The sequence below is a fragment of the Capsella rubella genome, unplaced genomic scaffold, assembly GCF_000375325.1.
Source record: "Capsella rubella cultivar Monte Gargano unplaced genomic scaffold, Caprub1_0 scaffold_5, whole genome shotgun sequence".
Taxonomy (NCBI): Eukaryota; Viridiplantae; Streptophyta; class Magnoliopsida; order Brassicales; family Brassicaceae; genus Capsella; species Capsella rubella.
This window is the reverse complement of record NW_006238919.1, coordinates 10,914,994-10,929,841: the sequence shown is the minus strand read 5'-3', so window position 1 is coordinate 10,929,841 and position 14,848 is coordinate 10,914,994. Positions and strand designations below refer to the sequence as shown.

At 34.3% G+C, this 14,848-nt stretch overlaps 3 protein-coding genes and 1 non-coding gene across 4 annotated transcripts; 3 read left to right on the top strand and 1 right to left on the bottom strand.

Annotated features, from left to right (window-relative positions):
- The first annotated feature begins 847 nt into the window (after nt 1–847).
- On the top strand, nt 848–964 carry LOC111830811. Its single transcript, XR_002834140.1, has one exon. It is a non-coding gene; the product is annotated as a U5 spliceosomal RNA (small nuclear RNA).
- Nucleotides 965–2,242: 1,278 nt separating this feature from the next.
- LOC17886301 (putative amidohydrolase YtcJ) lies at nt 2,243–6,169 on the top strand. The gene is made up of 15 exons (XM_006290273.2): nt 2,243–2,381; nt 2,481–2,644; nt 2,809–2,910; nt 3,089–3,161; nt 3,337–3,443; nt 3,526–3,649; nt 3,798–3,992; nt 4,165–4,250; nt 4,621–4,728; nt 4,887–4,982; nt 5,065–5,163; nt 5,260–5,334; nt 5,415–5,546; nt 5,628–5,743; nt 5,844–6,169. The coding sequence occupies exons 1-15, from the start codon at nt 2,303–2,305 to the stop codon at nt 6,016–6,018; spliced, it is 1,731 nt and encodes a 576-aa protein (XP_006290335.1). The 5' UTR covers nt 2,243–2,302; the 3' UTR covers nt 6,019–6,169.
- A 4,350-nt stretch (nt 6,170–10,519) lies between these two features.
- On the top strand, nt 10,520–11,844 carry LOC17885360 (nematode resistance protein-like HSPRO1). Its single transcript, XM_006292839.2, has one exon. The coding sequence runs from the start codon at nt 10,526–10,528 to the stop codon at nt 11,819–11,821; it is 1,296 nt and encodes a 431-aa protein (XP_006292901.1). The 5' UTR covers nt 10,520–10,525; the 3' UTR covers nt 11,822–11,844.
- A 51-nt stretch (nt 11,845–11,895) lies between these two features.
- LOC17887244 (glycosyltransferase family 64 protein C4) lies at nt 11,896–14,702 on the bottom strand. The gene is made up of 5 exons (XM_006291398.2): nt 14,329–14,702; nt 13,155–13,551; nt 12,675–12,838; nt 12,510–12,580; nt 11,896–12,397 (listed from the first exon to the last, which is right to left on the bottom strand). Exons 1-5 carry the CDS (start codon nt 14,538–14,540, stop codon nt 12,237–12,239), a joined length of 1,005 nt encoding a protein of 334 aa, XP_006291460.1. The 5' UTR covers nt 14,541–14,702; the 3' UTR covers nt 11,896–12,236.
- Nucleotides 14,703–14,848: the final 146 nt, after the last annotated feature.

Here is a 14,848-nt window from a genome sequence, read left to right as displayed (position 1 = left end):
ATCAGACGTCGTTGAGAAGAAAAAAGATTGTTTAGTATTTGCCACTTTCCAAAACCACTACTTTTTTTCCATCCTCAACTTTCTTATTTTGCTATTTAGGCTGCTATATATGTATATACATCATTTGACCAGATTTGTGTTATTCAACTTTTTTTTTTTTTTTTTCTTTCTCGAAATTAATTCTGTGTTTCACATTTTATAAATTTTTATGCAAATGAAAACGAAAGACTCCTATGACAAGTTTCTCCTTGAACTTAAAGAGTATATGTTAGTTAGTATGTACTATGTTACAACATGCACTTTTGCAACTTTTCATATGATATAGGAGTATTATTTAAGATTTAAGATTAGATGTACTACTATGTCTCGCATAACTATACAATATGGGTTGATTAAATTGTGACGTGTCATGTGATCTGTTAAGATCTGTTAAGTATCATCATCTATGAAATTCTAAATAATTATCTTTCACATATCTATCAAAAGAAATACATCTATTTAGATTCTTTGCTATTTTGTTTTTTTTTCTTCTTTCTTTGAAAGAATCTTGCTGTTTAAATGCTTGAAAAAAAAAGATTTGTTTCTGTTTTCGGAAAAATACTGGCGTAAGAAGTTCTATGGAAACTCTAACAAAAGAAAGAAAGTTAAATGGAATATCAAATGTTGACCAAACGAGAGAGGAAACCTCATCTGAACGGGCTTAAAGAATGATAATGGGCTTAAGTGTACAACAAAGCCTTTTAACGAAGAAGCTTCACACGCGCATCCCACATCGGATGTTAAGAGGGTTTGCTACTGAAAGTTTCGGTATAAATAGACTTCACTCTCCCATTGTAAAAAACCACGCAGCCATGTGGTGAGCACAAAGCGAACTATTCTTTCGCCTTTTACTAAAGAATACCGTGTGCTCTCCACGCTAAGTGGCATACGCCTATTTTTGGAGGGTTCTCGCTTCACCGCGAGCCCCAACATTCACTCTAGTCTGAATATTTTCATAGGCTGGCTATTGGGCTGTCAAAGAAAAAAGGCCAAGTTCAGTTATGTACTAATGTTTATTAATGGGATTTTAAATATTCTAATATAACAATAAGCCCAGTGGAATTTATAGAAAAATACAATACAGTACATATTACATAATATGAAATTGATAATTACAACATGCAAGTTGAACATCCCTATATTAGTAAAAGAGAAGTACAAAATGGAATACAGGTCGGGTCAAAATTAAAAAATTAACCCGATTTTAACAATTGGATACTTCAAAATTGGATATTAAATTGGGTTCGGATACATACATCGGATACTTCCTATATCTAATTTTAAAATTGTATTATTTCCTTAACTAATTATAGGATTTCCTAATATTTCTCTAACTAATTTATTATAATCTATTAAAAAAATTATTATTCTTCTTTTACTTTCATTTGATCTTATTTTTAATTTATGATATTATACTATATAATATAAATATTTAATAAAAATTCAAATTTTTTTTGCATATGTTGCAATTTGAAATTTTCAAAACGGACATATAATACTCAACTACACTCGACTAAATATTTTGGAAAATGGTTTAAAATCATTATAAGTTTGACCAGTATTAAAACTATTGTTACATGAGCATATTTAAAATTTCAAAAAATTTCAAAATATTAAAAATAAAAAGTTTAAATATATAAAAAAAAATTTAAATTTTAAATATTGAAAATATTTTTTTGAAGACATAAATGTAATTTTGGAGACATAATTTTTATTGATAAAATATATTATATATCAAACTATGTATTTTAGATTGTTCACCGGTAGTTTGTTAAAATCACAAATATAATGATAAAGCGTGTTATGAGTAATGTTTTTTACGAAATGAATTCTGTTACGGGTTGGTCCTTCAAAAAATATATTGTAAATATGTAAGTTTTACGTATATTCTTATTTTTACTACAATAATGGTCAAAACGAATAATTTATCGATAAATATTATTTCGTGCTGTTAAATTTTTTAATTTTATCAAAACTCAATATATGATTATTTATTCGCTTTTTTCTTTATTATTTTATTTAAATTTAGTATACAAATATATGATTTACCGTAATCGACTGAACTGCAATAAAATTAAAATGTAGCATTTTCTAATATGTTAAAGATTATATATATGTAATTATTTCCCGCGCGCTGTAGCGCGGGTCCGAACCTAGTATAGACTTATAGAGCTACCGAAGTGGAGCATTTCAAGTGGAAACGTAACATTTAATTTGTTTCCTTGGTTGTTGTTGTATATGTCTTAGACTCTCTCCGGCCACCATGAACCTCTTCGTTGTCCTTTCAGCTGTCACCTTCCTCGTTATCTCCGTCGCGTATCTTCCTCTGCTCAGCGACTTATGTAGTCAACGCCTTATACCATTCCCAGCTTCCTTCTTCTCAAATTAGCATTATTTGGACTGTTTTTGAGTTTTTGACTGATTCGATTCACGTTTCGCAGATTGGTCAGCTCTGAAGTCTCATATACCACCGGTTGGTATCGTGGCGGATTTGTTAGTGAGAAATGGAACAATCTTCACCAGCGATAGCTCTTTGCCATTTGCTGATTCCATGGCGGTTCGTAATGGCAGGATTCTTAAAGTCGGAAGCTTTGCCACTCTCAAGGTTCTTCACTCTTTCAATGTTCATTGTGGTTGTTGTAGTATTATTGTTCAAGTGGTTGATAAATTTCTCTGCTGCGATTATACCTACTTCACTAGCATGAATTAATCTGAAAGTTAAATACTTTGTTTCCGTTCTCATGTAATTTATAATTTTGATGAAGACAGGGTCTTATAGGAGATGGAACTAAGGAGGTGAACTTGGAAGGGAAAGTTGTAATACCTGGACTTATTGATTCACATGTTCATTTGATTTCTGGGGGATTGCAGGTGATAATGAAAATTTTACTTCTGTCTTCTTTATTATTCTCTTAACTGATAGTAAGTTAACCTGAGAGTAGATGATTACATGCCATTGTTAGATCAGATTTAGTCATGAAACAGTATACTATACTCTCTTTTACCTTTCTCTCCTTTCTTTTCATTGACTTTTTTCGCTTGAGCATAGATGGGCCAAGTTGGACTTCGTGGAGTGAGTCAAAAAGATGAGTTTTGTAAACTGGTGAAGGACGCAGTGCAGAGTAATTTTAATATTTCATTACTTTGAACAATCATATTGTGGTTACATTCCTTTGTTGGTGTCTGTTTTTAGTTATGGGTGTACAGTGAATACTTTTCGTATTAAGTTTGGTGGGTTTCTTAGTAGTGGGAGAGTATTTAATATATTATGCTTATCTGATGAACAAAAAAATTCAGATGCAAAAGAAGGCTCATGGATTCTAGGAGGTGGATGGAACAATGATGTTTGGGGAGGAGAAATGCCCTCTGCATCATGGATTGATGAAATCTCCCCTCATAATCCTGTATGAACTCTGCTGACTTTTCTGTTTGTTTGTCAATAGTCTACAATCATCGCTTTTTTAATATATTTTTCTCTTCATTTAGGTTTGGTTGATTAGGATGGATAGTCATATGGCATTGGCAAATTCCCTTGCGCTTAGGATTGCTGGTGTTACGAGTTTAACTGAAGATCCAGTTGGTGGAACGATAATGAGGATGCCTAGTGGCGGTAATACTTTTTTCAAGTAATGTATATTCATTTAACATGTGCCCTGCTTATGCTTCCAATACTTGGAATTGCAGAGACACTTATATATTTTGTGAGTGTGTATACTTATCATCAGCTGGTACTTGCTTTTATGGTTGAATCAATGCAGAGCCGACAGGTCTTTTGATTGATGCTGCTATGGAACTGGTCACCCCCTGGGTTAAAGAAATCTCAGTAGATGAACGTAGGGAAGCAATTTTTAGAGCTAGCAAATATGCTTTGACTAGAGGCGTAACAACTGTTATTGATGTTGGAAGATACTATCCTGGTACTACGGATGAGCTCTCCTGGAAAGACTTTCAAGGTGCAATAAATCGTTATGTTAACCATGAGTGAGATGACTTGTCACATTCACACTTGCTTGTTGCTAAAATAGAGAGAATTTGATGACTCTTACCTGACAGCCGTAAATTGGAAAGGGTTTTAACTTTTTAGTACAAACTCATTTGAGTTCCATACTCCTTCTTATGGTATAGATGTCTACCTATGGGCTGATTCCTCGAAGATGATGATGATACGGACTTGTTTGTTTTTTCCGATAACAACATGGTCACGTTTAATGGTATGATTTCTTCAGAATCAACTCCTTTTCTCTGATAAATAGAATGGAGTATTTGTACAAGTAGTTTTGTGCTTCTTTAGCATGAGAAACTAAGTATATTTTGTAGCATTCTTCAACTTCATGATTTACGATTTACAGAGACTTCTCATATTTCATTGTGATCTGCATCTCATATATCATCAGTGAACTTTGGGATTTCCTGATTTTTAAATTCTCTTTTGATGTATGAGGTTGTATATCATCTGTGCTATGATGCTATTAATGTCACCCCATTCTCCTTTCACCGTTTCTTGCACAGTTAATCTTGTGCTTTTACTGCATTTACTTGAAATTCTATTTGTGCTAATCTTCGTTGACTTCATAATTTTAGGATCTTAAGCTTCAGAAGGGACCTGTACTGAGTGAATGGTTGTACCTAGGTGGCGTCAAAGCATTTATTGATGGCTCTCTAGGTTCTAATAGTGCACTTTTTTACGAGGTGAAGAATACTATATTCTTTCTAATTCCTCTGCTATGTATTCCTTGAAATTAATTTCATGTTGTTCACATTAATCGAATATACCACTATACAGTTTGTTATAAGTTATTTATCCTTCAGCAGCACTAAAGAGTCCCACATCTGATATCTGTTTGCAGGAATATATTGATACACCTAAGAATTATGGGTTAGCAGTGATGGATCCTGAGAAACTTACCAATTTCACAATGGCAGCAGACAAAGCAGGGCTTCAGGTGTTTCCTTGTTTACTTCTGTCTGTTGTTTGCTCATCTTCCTGTTTAGTTTTGCTTATAGTCTTATCCTGCTGTGATCAAGGTTGCTATCCATGCAATAGGCGACAAAGCAAATGACATGATCCTTGACATGTACGAATCCGTTGCTGCAACCAATGGAGACAGAGATAGAAGATTTAGGGTGAAGTTTGCTATTTAAACCCCATTCCTCTGAGTTATTTGCTTACTCTTCTGCTTCTTCTGTCTGTACTTAATATCTCTGCATTCCTGGTAACAGATTGAGCATGCCCAACATTTGAAACCAGGGTCAGCCAACCGGTTTGGTCAACTTCAAATTGTAGCTTCAGTTCAGGTAAGTTACTTCTCAGCATATAGAGCATTTGGGATTAAAACTCACTTTCTTGATCGAACATATCTAATGCTCGCGAACAGCCGGATCATATACTTGATGATGCTGATTCCGTTGCTAAGAAGCTCGGTTCTGAGAGAGCCCAAAAGGAGTCTTATCTTTTCCAATCTCTCTTAAATGGAAAGGCACTCTTGGCACTTGGTTCAGACTGGCCTGTACGTTTTTGATAATCTCCACGCACAAAAGTTTTTACAATATAACAAATTCAAGCTTTACTTTCATATTTTTGCCTCCAGGTTGCTGACATCAACCCATTGAACAGTATCAGAACTGCGGTTAAACGAATACCTCCCAAGTGGAATCACGCTTGGATTCCATCTGAATGCATCTCCTTTACCGATGCGCTGATTGCGTATTAAGCCTCTTCTCTAACAATTCAAAGTCTTTTTTTTTTTCTCTACTTAATTAAAAATGCATTTCCTCAAGCATTCTTCATATACGTTACGTCGCAGGTTCACGATATCAGCTGCACGAGCAGCGTTTCTTGATCATCACGTAGGGTCTTTATCTCCTGGGAAGCTTGCGGATTTTGCTGTATTGTCAACATGTTCATGGGATGAGTTCTCGAACGACGCTTCTGCTTCAGTGTTTGCAACATATGTAGGAGGAAAACAATTGTATCCATGAATGATGAAATCTCTTATCTTATTATATAAAGAAACTAACATTGTATATTATTATTTCTCAACTTTTTTCTAGGCGTCTTAGACATGTCTATTGATACGACATTTGGCTTATTTGTTGCATAATCGTAATACAAATCCATTCTCAGTTTGTATATTCAAAACAATCTTCATTAGAAATGTAAATTGATGTTGTTGGTGTCGGGCTAACGAAATTTGCTAAAAGGTATTGTTGGTGATTAGTGTCACGTACATGCTAACAATAGTTAAACATTGACCCATAAACAATAGTTAAATATTTTCTCATGCTAACAAGGAGTTGGAGATCTAATTTTTTGAAAGTTCGATTGTATTTTTTAGTATGTCCATTATTAAGCTTTAATTTTAGGAATTAAAGAATATGAGGTTAAAATTACTAGCAATAAGCTAGATTAATTTGAGGTAGTCAGTAAAATAGTATACGGCGCGTCGTCGGTATAAGTGTTGTAAAATAGATTGTAAAAGGCAAAAATGTGGTAAATTTATTCTTAAAATATTTAACTTGAAAAAATGATTTTAGTAAATTAAAACATTAATCAAGGAAAGAAAATAAAAAATTGGTTTTTTTTTGTTTAGTAAATAGTTTTACCTTGAGGAGCATCAGTCTTGCAAAATGAAAATCTTTGTGGTAATTGAGTGATCCTAACATCAATCCTGTCACGATCAAACGCGTGCACACTGCCATAAGAAGCACAATTGCCAAATCAAATAACTTTCGTGAGAAAATATTTTTGATCAAATTTTTTAAGAATAAAAATGACATTAGCAAGAAAAAAAAACATGATAATTAATGGCAAATTCATAATTGATAATTCATAATTGATTCATTTTTAATACAAGGAATCTTTAAGTGTTCACACATATAAGGTGGTTATTAATCTTGCTTTCCTTGTATCAATTATACGTTAATTATTTTTTTTTTCTTTTTCATTTCTTTACCAACTTCTTCTTATTTTTTAATCATCTTCATCCAGTTTTGCTAGTTATTTATATATGTTAAACATTACATTTTGTTTATTATTATTATAACAACATACATTATTACCGTTTGAAAAGTGACAAAAAAAATATATTACAATACTAACATGATTTACTAGATTACATATTATGAACAACATAAATTATATAATTTTCTTTTGTTATTGAATATTCCTGTTATTGTTCTTTGATATATCTTGTTATATATATATATATTTTTTTGTAGCACTGTGATTTTGTATTAAAATTTAATTAAATATATTATTTTTATTTATATATATATTGATCTATATAAACTAATTAATGTACTTTCTACAATTATTATTATTGTAGACACTTTTGTTTTTAGATTATATATATCTTCTCAGTAGTTGGTGTTATTTTGGTGGGCTCTTCATTGGGCCTCATCTTTTTTTGAAATCTCTTAAATTAAAGAGGCTTGTATGTTGAACAATTTGTTCGGTTGTTTAATGTAATATTTCATTTGGGAAAAAAGACACTTTTGTATTCTTTATTTATTCTTATCAAATTTATCACGTTGGATCCCACGTGGTTTGCTAAAATTTTGATTTTTTTTTTGACAAATCTTTTTTTTTTTTTTTCCTTTGACAAATATTGATTTTACCCTTTATTACACTACAATTTATGTACACCGCCTCCAAAATGTAGCCAAGTTAACTCATCTATATGTTCTCAATGGTTTGCATTCACAATGCTCATAGGGGCGAGCTGTATGCTTTTGTAACAAATGATGTCTTAAATTTTCTAGGCCTCGGAAAAATGTATATTGATATGAAATTTGGCTTCATATATTCAAAAATACCTTTCAAAAACATTAGGAAAAAAATAAAATTCTTGTTGGTGTCGGTTAAATTTTTTTTACAAAAATGTATTGTTGGTGTGAGGTGTCCATGCACCGGAGCCATAGACTCGGGAACAAAAGCCATTGAGATGTGGTGTAGTTGTACTATTTACGTGGCTCTTTGGTTCCATGTGTCAACTCAGTTTGGTTTCAACACGTCGCACTTAACTAATTATACTGAGAAGAATAAGTCTCACATCTTACTTTTTAATGTGTGATATCATCTGATTGGTCACCCTTGGCGTCCTTAAGTAGTTGAAATCATCATGTTTTCTCCACATAAATATTTGGTGATAACTTCTATTTTTTCACGCTAGAACATACGTGTTGGATCTCATAAAATCTCATCACAAGTATAAGGAAAAAACAAACAAAACATTAAAGTTGAAAACAATCATCTTAAACTTGAAAGAAAGATAAGGTATTGTCTAGATATGAGTAGCTACTAAACATATCATTCTCCTTTGTCTGAATACACAATGCACATGACATGATGATGATGCAATATACACTTAATCAAGAATTATCTTATTCATGTTGCATAAGGTTCCCGTGAATTTTATCTTCTTGTAGATGAGTAGATCCCGTCAAACTAGAACATATATTCATAAAGGTAATTAAAAGTCAAGAACATGGAGTTACAATCCCTAAATTAGTTGAACTCTTCTCTTGAGATGTATATTATTTGCTTTGGTTTCTAAAATATTGATGTTTGGGAAATTTTTACACAAATTAAGAAACAATAATTATTCTTTTAAATTTTTTTTGAAGTTTACAAAATACGTACTAATATTAGTTAACTAAAATTTGTAGAACATCAATTTTTGTGAAGAAAAAAAAAAATCAAAACATCAATCTTTATGATATAGAAAGAGTATGTAATATACTAGTACGTATAATGCTTGTACTAACATGTTGAGGTAACCAATAAAACAATACCAACATATAAAAACATGACAATACGCCATAAAATGAATGTGTGACATCAACTTATCTGCCTTTCATCCCAACTTATGTATATGGATGTGTGCACGTGTACAGAATGGGATTGTTCAAGTGTCGACTATACCAAATTATCTTCTATCAATTAGTATATGGTGTCTACGACAGGTGGCTAATTGTTCCACATACGATGATCTCTCCAATTATGATATCATATAGCTCAATTGAATGTGTTCCCATTCGTTTCAATCACCACAACTTTTGTCGATGACTTATGTTCAGTGTTCACAGATCACACAACAGCTAAGCAATGATTCAAAGTCAAGGATTAAGGAAAATTGTATACCCAAAAAATCTTTTAATATAAATACTGTCAATAGTTGTCTTACTGTAATATTTTTAGATGCCTTAATACCATCAATATGATTAGTAGTAAGAAAAATAACTCAATATTTTTTACGTTTTACCTTTACGTTTCTTTAAAATCCAACCAATTATTATTTCAAACCACTCCTCTTATTTAAGTAATCATAGTCAAGATCTAACTTCTACGTTCTAAGGTGTTCACTATTATCACTCCAAACTACGATAGAAGTATGAAGTATATATGACACCGACCATACTCCCATTTTGTACCAAATCTATCATATTAGTCTATTTTAATTGTTCAATCGCGATAATATGATAGATTTGGTATTAAAAAAAAAAGGAAATATAATTTTAAATGAGTTGGGGATAGACCAAGTTCTAGGCTTGTAAATCTATAAAAGTAATTATTAATTAGGGCTGGATGTTTATTATTGAAAAAGTAGAACGCGATTAAAGTTTAGTTGGATAGAATTTAGAATATTTCTATATTAACTTAGGTATAGCTGCATATAACTTTCAAAGATCTGTTTCTTTTTCAAGTTGTGAGATGCGATAAGAACAAATAACTTTCAAAGATTGAAAGAATTAATGTTTAAAAACCAAATCAATAATAGTTGTAGTATTTTTCCTTGTTAGTAAAAAATAAAGACGTAACCGACAAGAAAAAAAAAACATAAAAGTAAGAAGATCGATTTTTATAATTGAAACGTAACATTCGGATTGTTGAAGTTTTTACACAAACGGGATTAGGATACGATAAAAGGAAGACCAAATTAGTCAAAGCCTAAATAAGTCTATAGGACCCGTTCAACCCCAAAGTCCTAAAACGCCATCCCATACGGATTCCGACCAAACTTCATATGATATATATGTTCCCTCTAATATAATTTATATCCTTATTAGCATTCACAACATCATCCAATTTGACTAATTAGGGAAGAAAATGTATCGAATAAGGAGAAAAGAAAATTTTAAATCAAGAAAGATTTTGGATGATAATTCCCTACTAATAAAAGAAAACGTATCGTATATACAACTCAATTGTATTATTCGAAATGAGTTTCCATTATTCCAAAATGTAATAGAAAGACAAATATAAAACCGACAAAAAAAATAAAAAGACAGGAAACAGCCGTTGTTGTACGTTGACTTTCAAACAATGATCTCTTTTGTTAATGTGTGTGTCTTTTCTTATTTTTTCCTATCCGTTTCCTTCACATCGTCTTCTCTGTTCTCTCTCTCTATCTATATATATATATATATATATATATAACAAAACATTTTATCTATCTTTCATTCATCAGAACTTATTAAAAAAGAAATGGCTGATTTGGATTTACAGACGAGGAAGCTCCACCTCACCATTCCTCATGAGCCTTGTAAGCTCTCCTCCTTCGTCCCCTCTCCAATCTCCTCCTCTTCCTCCGCCGCTTGCTCTGCCTACGAGCTTTACCTCCGTTTGCCTGAACTCAGATGCCTCTGGTCCTCTCTCTATTTCCCTCGCTGGATCTCCGAGCCGGTTCTCAAACCATCTCTTCAAGCTCTTGAGATCACTTTCCGTTTGATCCTCACCGTTTCTTCTGACACTCGTCCTTACATCAACCGCCGCGAATGGATCCGACGCTTGGATTCCCTTTCCACGAGCCAGATCAAAATCGTTGCTGCTATCTGCGAGAACGACGACGGCGACGAGACCTTGTCCGCTGCTCCGGTCAGCAATGGCTGGAGCTCGTTGAGTTTGCTCTCCGAGATCGCCACGTCTCGTACATCGGAGAGCCTAGGCCAGAAGATCTTGGTTACGATCGAGAATGAGATGCGTTGGTGTAAGTATACGCTCGGTTTAGGAGAACCAAACCTCGCAGGAAAACCGTATCTTCAATACGACGCCATTTGCCGCCCGGAGGAGCTACACAGCCTCAAGAACAATCCTTACTCCGACCACATCGAGAACCAAGAGAATCAAATGCTCTACACTATCCATCAGATTCTTGAATCGTGGGTTTACGTTTCTGTGAATCTCTTGAACCGAATCGAGTCGAGGATCGAAGAGGGGAAGTTCGAAAAAGCTTCTTCCGACATGTACTTGCTGGAGAGAATCTGGAAGCTTTTAACTGAGATCGAAGATTTACACATTCTGATGGATCCTGAAGATTTCTTGAAGGTGAAGAAACAGTTACATGTCAAATCCACTTCTCAAAACGACGCGTTTTGTTTCTGGTCAAAGGGGTTAGTGAGGATGGCTAAGATGTCCAAAGAGCTGAGACACAAAGTGCCAGCTGTACTTGAAGTAGAGGTGGATCCTACCGGAGGTCCAAGGTTGCAAGAGGCGGCAATGAAGCTTTACTCGAGGAAGACAGAGTACGAGAAGATACATTTGCTTCAGGGAATGCAGGCGGTGGAATCTGCGGCCAAGAGATTCTTTTTCGGGTACCAGAAGTTGGTGGCGACGATGATGGGGAGTGCAGAGGCTAATGCTAATAGGACAGCGGCCAATCACGAGCCCTGTGACTCGCTGACTCAAGTGTTTATGGAGCCACCATATTACCCGAGCCTAGACGCCGCAAAGACTTTTCTTGGAGAGTTCTGGAGCCAATTGGGATGCCATAGAAGAAACTGACACAACGACTTAAGCATTACTATCTACAGATGTAACAATACGGAAATTTTTGTAAGCATGTAACGATCAGTGAATGAATACATAACTCATTTTTTTTTAGCACAAAACAATAGTTTCACAACATAAGATGTTACAAGTTACAATGTTACAAAAGGTACAATGAAGGTACACCATACACTGACTAGGCTACTACTATATCTCTTTGTAAGCTTCTACGAGAAACCCCATACGCCACCAATTATAAAATCTCGCTCTCTATCTTCTCAGTTCTCTCTTGCCGTAAAAGTAAGATCAGTTCTCTGTTTTAACCCTTACTTGGTGTCAACCCCGTCAATAGCTAGAACGTGAAGACTGAAGAGTAGTAGTAACCAGTGGAAGAGAAAGCAGAAATGTACCACCATGCAAAAGAAGCAAATCACCAGAACCATAAATTGCGGCTATCCACAGCTTTCATGGAAGAGTATACAAGAGGCATTTTCCCGAATTCTGCAACAAACCGATTTACACAGTGTGTTCTTTTCTCTGTGTGCCCTCCTATGCTACTAATTCCAGTTGAACCGATTTCATATATTTTACCTACAGAAACAGGCCACATGATGAGGATATGCTCTTCCTCATTTAAGGTTATTAGACTCATATGGCAATACATGGTTCTCACTTCTCACAGTGGCCTGCGATTTAGAATTACCTTTCACCCATATAGCAGGAGCATTAGTAGCATTTGCGACCAGGAATGACATTGCAATATCTTCACAGTTCCTGTTATTAGATAAAGCTCAAACTTAGATGGAGTACATTTTAATCACATTCCCGAATACAAGAATACACAGAGATAATGAAAGTGATAAGGAACCTGTTCTTGGTTGTGAATTCCCTGATTGATGCAGGCATGTTATTTGTGTAAAGGCTGAGGTATTTTTTGTGGAAGAAGGCTGCCTTTGAGAGTACCATACTGTATGTACCACTCCACCAAACAGACCACCACCCGCTATAAGTGTAGTAATTGGCTTTATCATTCTGCAGAAAATTGAAGTCAACTTTCTGATTCCACATAGCAGCTAAGTTTCTAAATAATAAAAGAAGATGATAAAACCAACGCACCAATTTAAACACCATGTACAGAGTTCTTTCAATTTCGTACGATCTATTAGATCATAGGGATGGAGGAAGAGAGATGATTAACTACTAAATTAATGCAGAGATCTATGATTTTCAGATCAGTTAAAGAGTCGCTAATAGCAAACAACTTGAAGAGAAGCATTTTTACTATTTTGGTACTGTTGTATGATAAAAAAGCTTCTTGAAGATACTCAAGAATAAAAAAGTGACATACCGATTTTTCAGGCCAATGCACACGGGGCACAAACCCCACCATTGTATCTGGAGCACTCTCCCAAACGTTGAATGCGAAATCTATGGTATGACAAGGAAATATGATATCATCGTCTATTGAGAAGACAGCGTCTGTTTTCAAGTCTTTAATCTCTTTAAACCTGTTGTTCAAACTGTCTTCTTTGTTAATATCAAATCTTAGCTCAACCTCATGCCCATCTCGCGATTTTTTCTTCAGAACATTTTGAAGATACTCCTTAAGAGAATCTGATGGAGGGTTAGGTTCACTCCATACAATGTGGATAGAGTCAAGCCTAGAACATGATGCATAGTGTGAAACGGACTTCTTTAAGAGATCATATCTCTTCCATGTGTTCATCAAAAGTGTATAACCTTTCCTGCAGATTTGATAAGAATATCAATCAAATAAGACAACAAAGACCAAAACTTTAATGTCTATCTAAAAACAAAAGGTTAAGTACTCTAGATCAGAAAATTCTACTCCATAAGTCCTAACCTGTACACATACCTACAAATGCATCTTTGATTATGCAAAAATAGCAAGTACCCTGTCACCAGCTTAACATAGCAAGATACAACTTTCAGACTCAGGATTACATATTCACATAAATCATAACACCAGTCACTAACTTAACATATAAAGAATATATATATATTCGCTATTGGATATATAAGAGTGTCTACGAATCACAGAATCTATGTAGCTTCTGCATTCTTATATCCATAGAGTCATTAACTGCAAGGAGCTTAAGAACACCTAGATTGGTTATAAATAGAGCTGAGAAACAACACACGAACATTTGCATACGAGAATCAACCAAACCAAACAAAATCGATAAAGCACTTGAAAATTTCTTCAAAAGTCCACTCAGAGCCAAATAAGTTCAGGTTTAATCATATGATTGTTAAGCAATGAATGGAGACAAAACAAACCCAATATAGTTTAAACGAATCTGGAAAAAAAAAGTTCAAAGCGAGTCTCAGTTATATAATAGAACTAATCAAAAAAAAAAAAATAGACTTTCCATAAATTTCCTTTCCTAATAAAGAATCTAGTCTTCACCAACAGTTACCATTTAGAGATCCAAATCAAAGAGTTCAGAACCGTTTATTTAGAAACAAAGCTTGAAGAACATGTGTATGTGAATACACACCTTGATCCAGAGACCCGATCCGCGACGGCGATTGAACTGTTAACCCAAGGACGAGAAGATCGGCAAACGATTGTAACGAAAACGAAAGCGATACAGCAAAACAGAAGAAACTTAGTACTCCTCGCCGTCACGAACTTGCGTAATTTCTGATCTCCACGACGATACGCTAATGAACAAGTTCCCATCTCTTTAGACACAGCACCTCCTCCCATCAGTAAGAAAACGAAATCAGGTTTACGAAATACAGAAACGCGGATGGTTGAAGAAGAAGAAAAACAAGATGAGAAAGACGACTCAGAAGTCAAACCGTGTCAAGAGCGACTAGACTCAGTCATCGTCTTTCTCTAAAATTCACTAAACGAAATGGGAATCATCTCAGATCAGAGACGACGGATAAATCTTCTGGTGTAGCGCGGTGCATAGTAAGAAAAACCAATACAGCCACGTGTAATAATCTTAAGCTTTCGTGTTAACTTTCATAACCACGATCACGACGTTTTCCCGATTTCATGTTGACGTG

Bases quoted from the DNA above. Each gene is read 5' to 3' on its own strand.
- LOC17885360 (XM_006292839.2), top strand. From the start codon at position 10,526: ATGGCTGATTTGGATTTACAGACGAGGAAGCTCCACCTCACCATTCCT.
- LOC17887244 (XM_006291398.2), bottom strand. From the start codon at position 14,540: ATGGGAGGAGGTGCTGTGTCTAAAGAGATGGGAACTTGTTCATTAGCG. The intron at 12,839-13,154 runs GTATGTCACTTT...AATTTTCTGCAG, and splicing joins TGCATTGGCCTGAAAAATCG to AATGATAAAGCCAATTACTA. The intron at 12,398-12,509 runs GTAATTCTAAAT...CTGTTTCTGTAG, and splicing joins TCCTGCTATATGGGTGAAAG to GTAAAATATATGAAATCGGT.
- LOC17886301 (XM_006290273.2), top strand. From the start codon at position 2,303: ATGAACCTCTTCGTTGTCCTTTCAGCTGTCACCTTCCTCGTTATCTCC. The intron at 2,645-2,808 runs GTTCTTCACTCT...TGATGAAGACAG, and splicing joins GAAGCTTTGCCACTCTCAAG to GGTCTTATAGGAGATGGAAC. The intron at 5,164-5,259 runs GTGAAGTTTGCT...TCCTGGTAACAG, and splicing joins ACAGAGATAGAAGATTTAGG to ATTGAGCATGCCCAACATTT.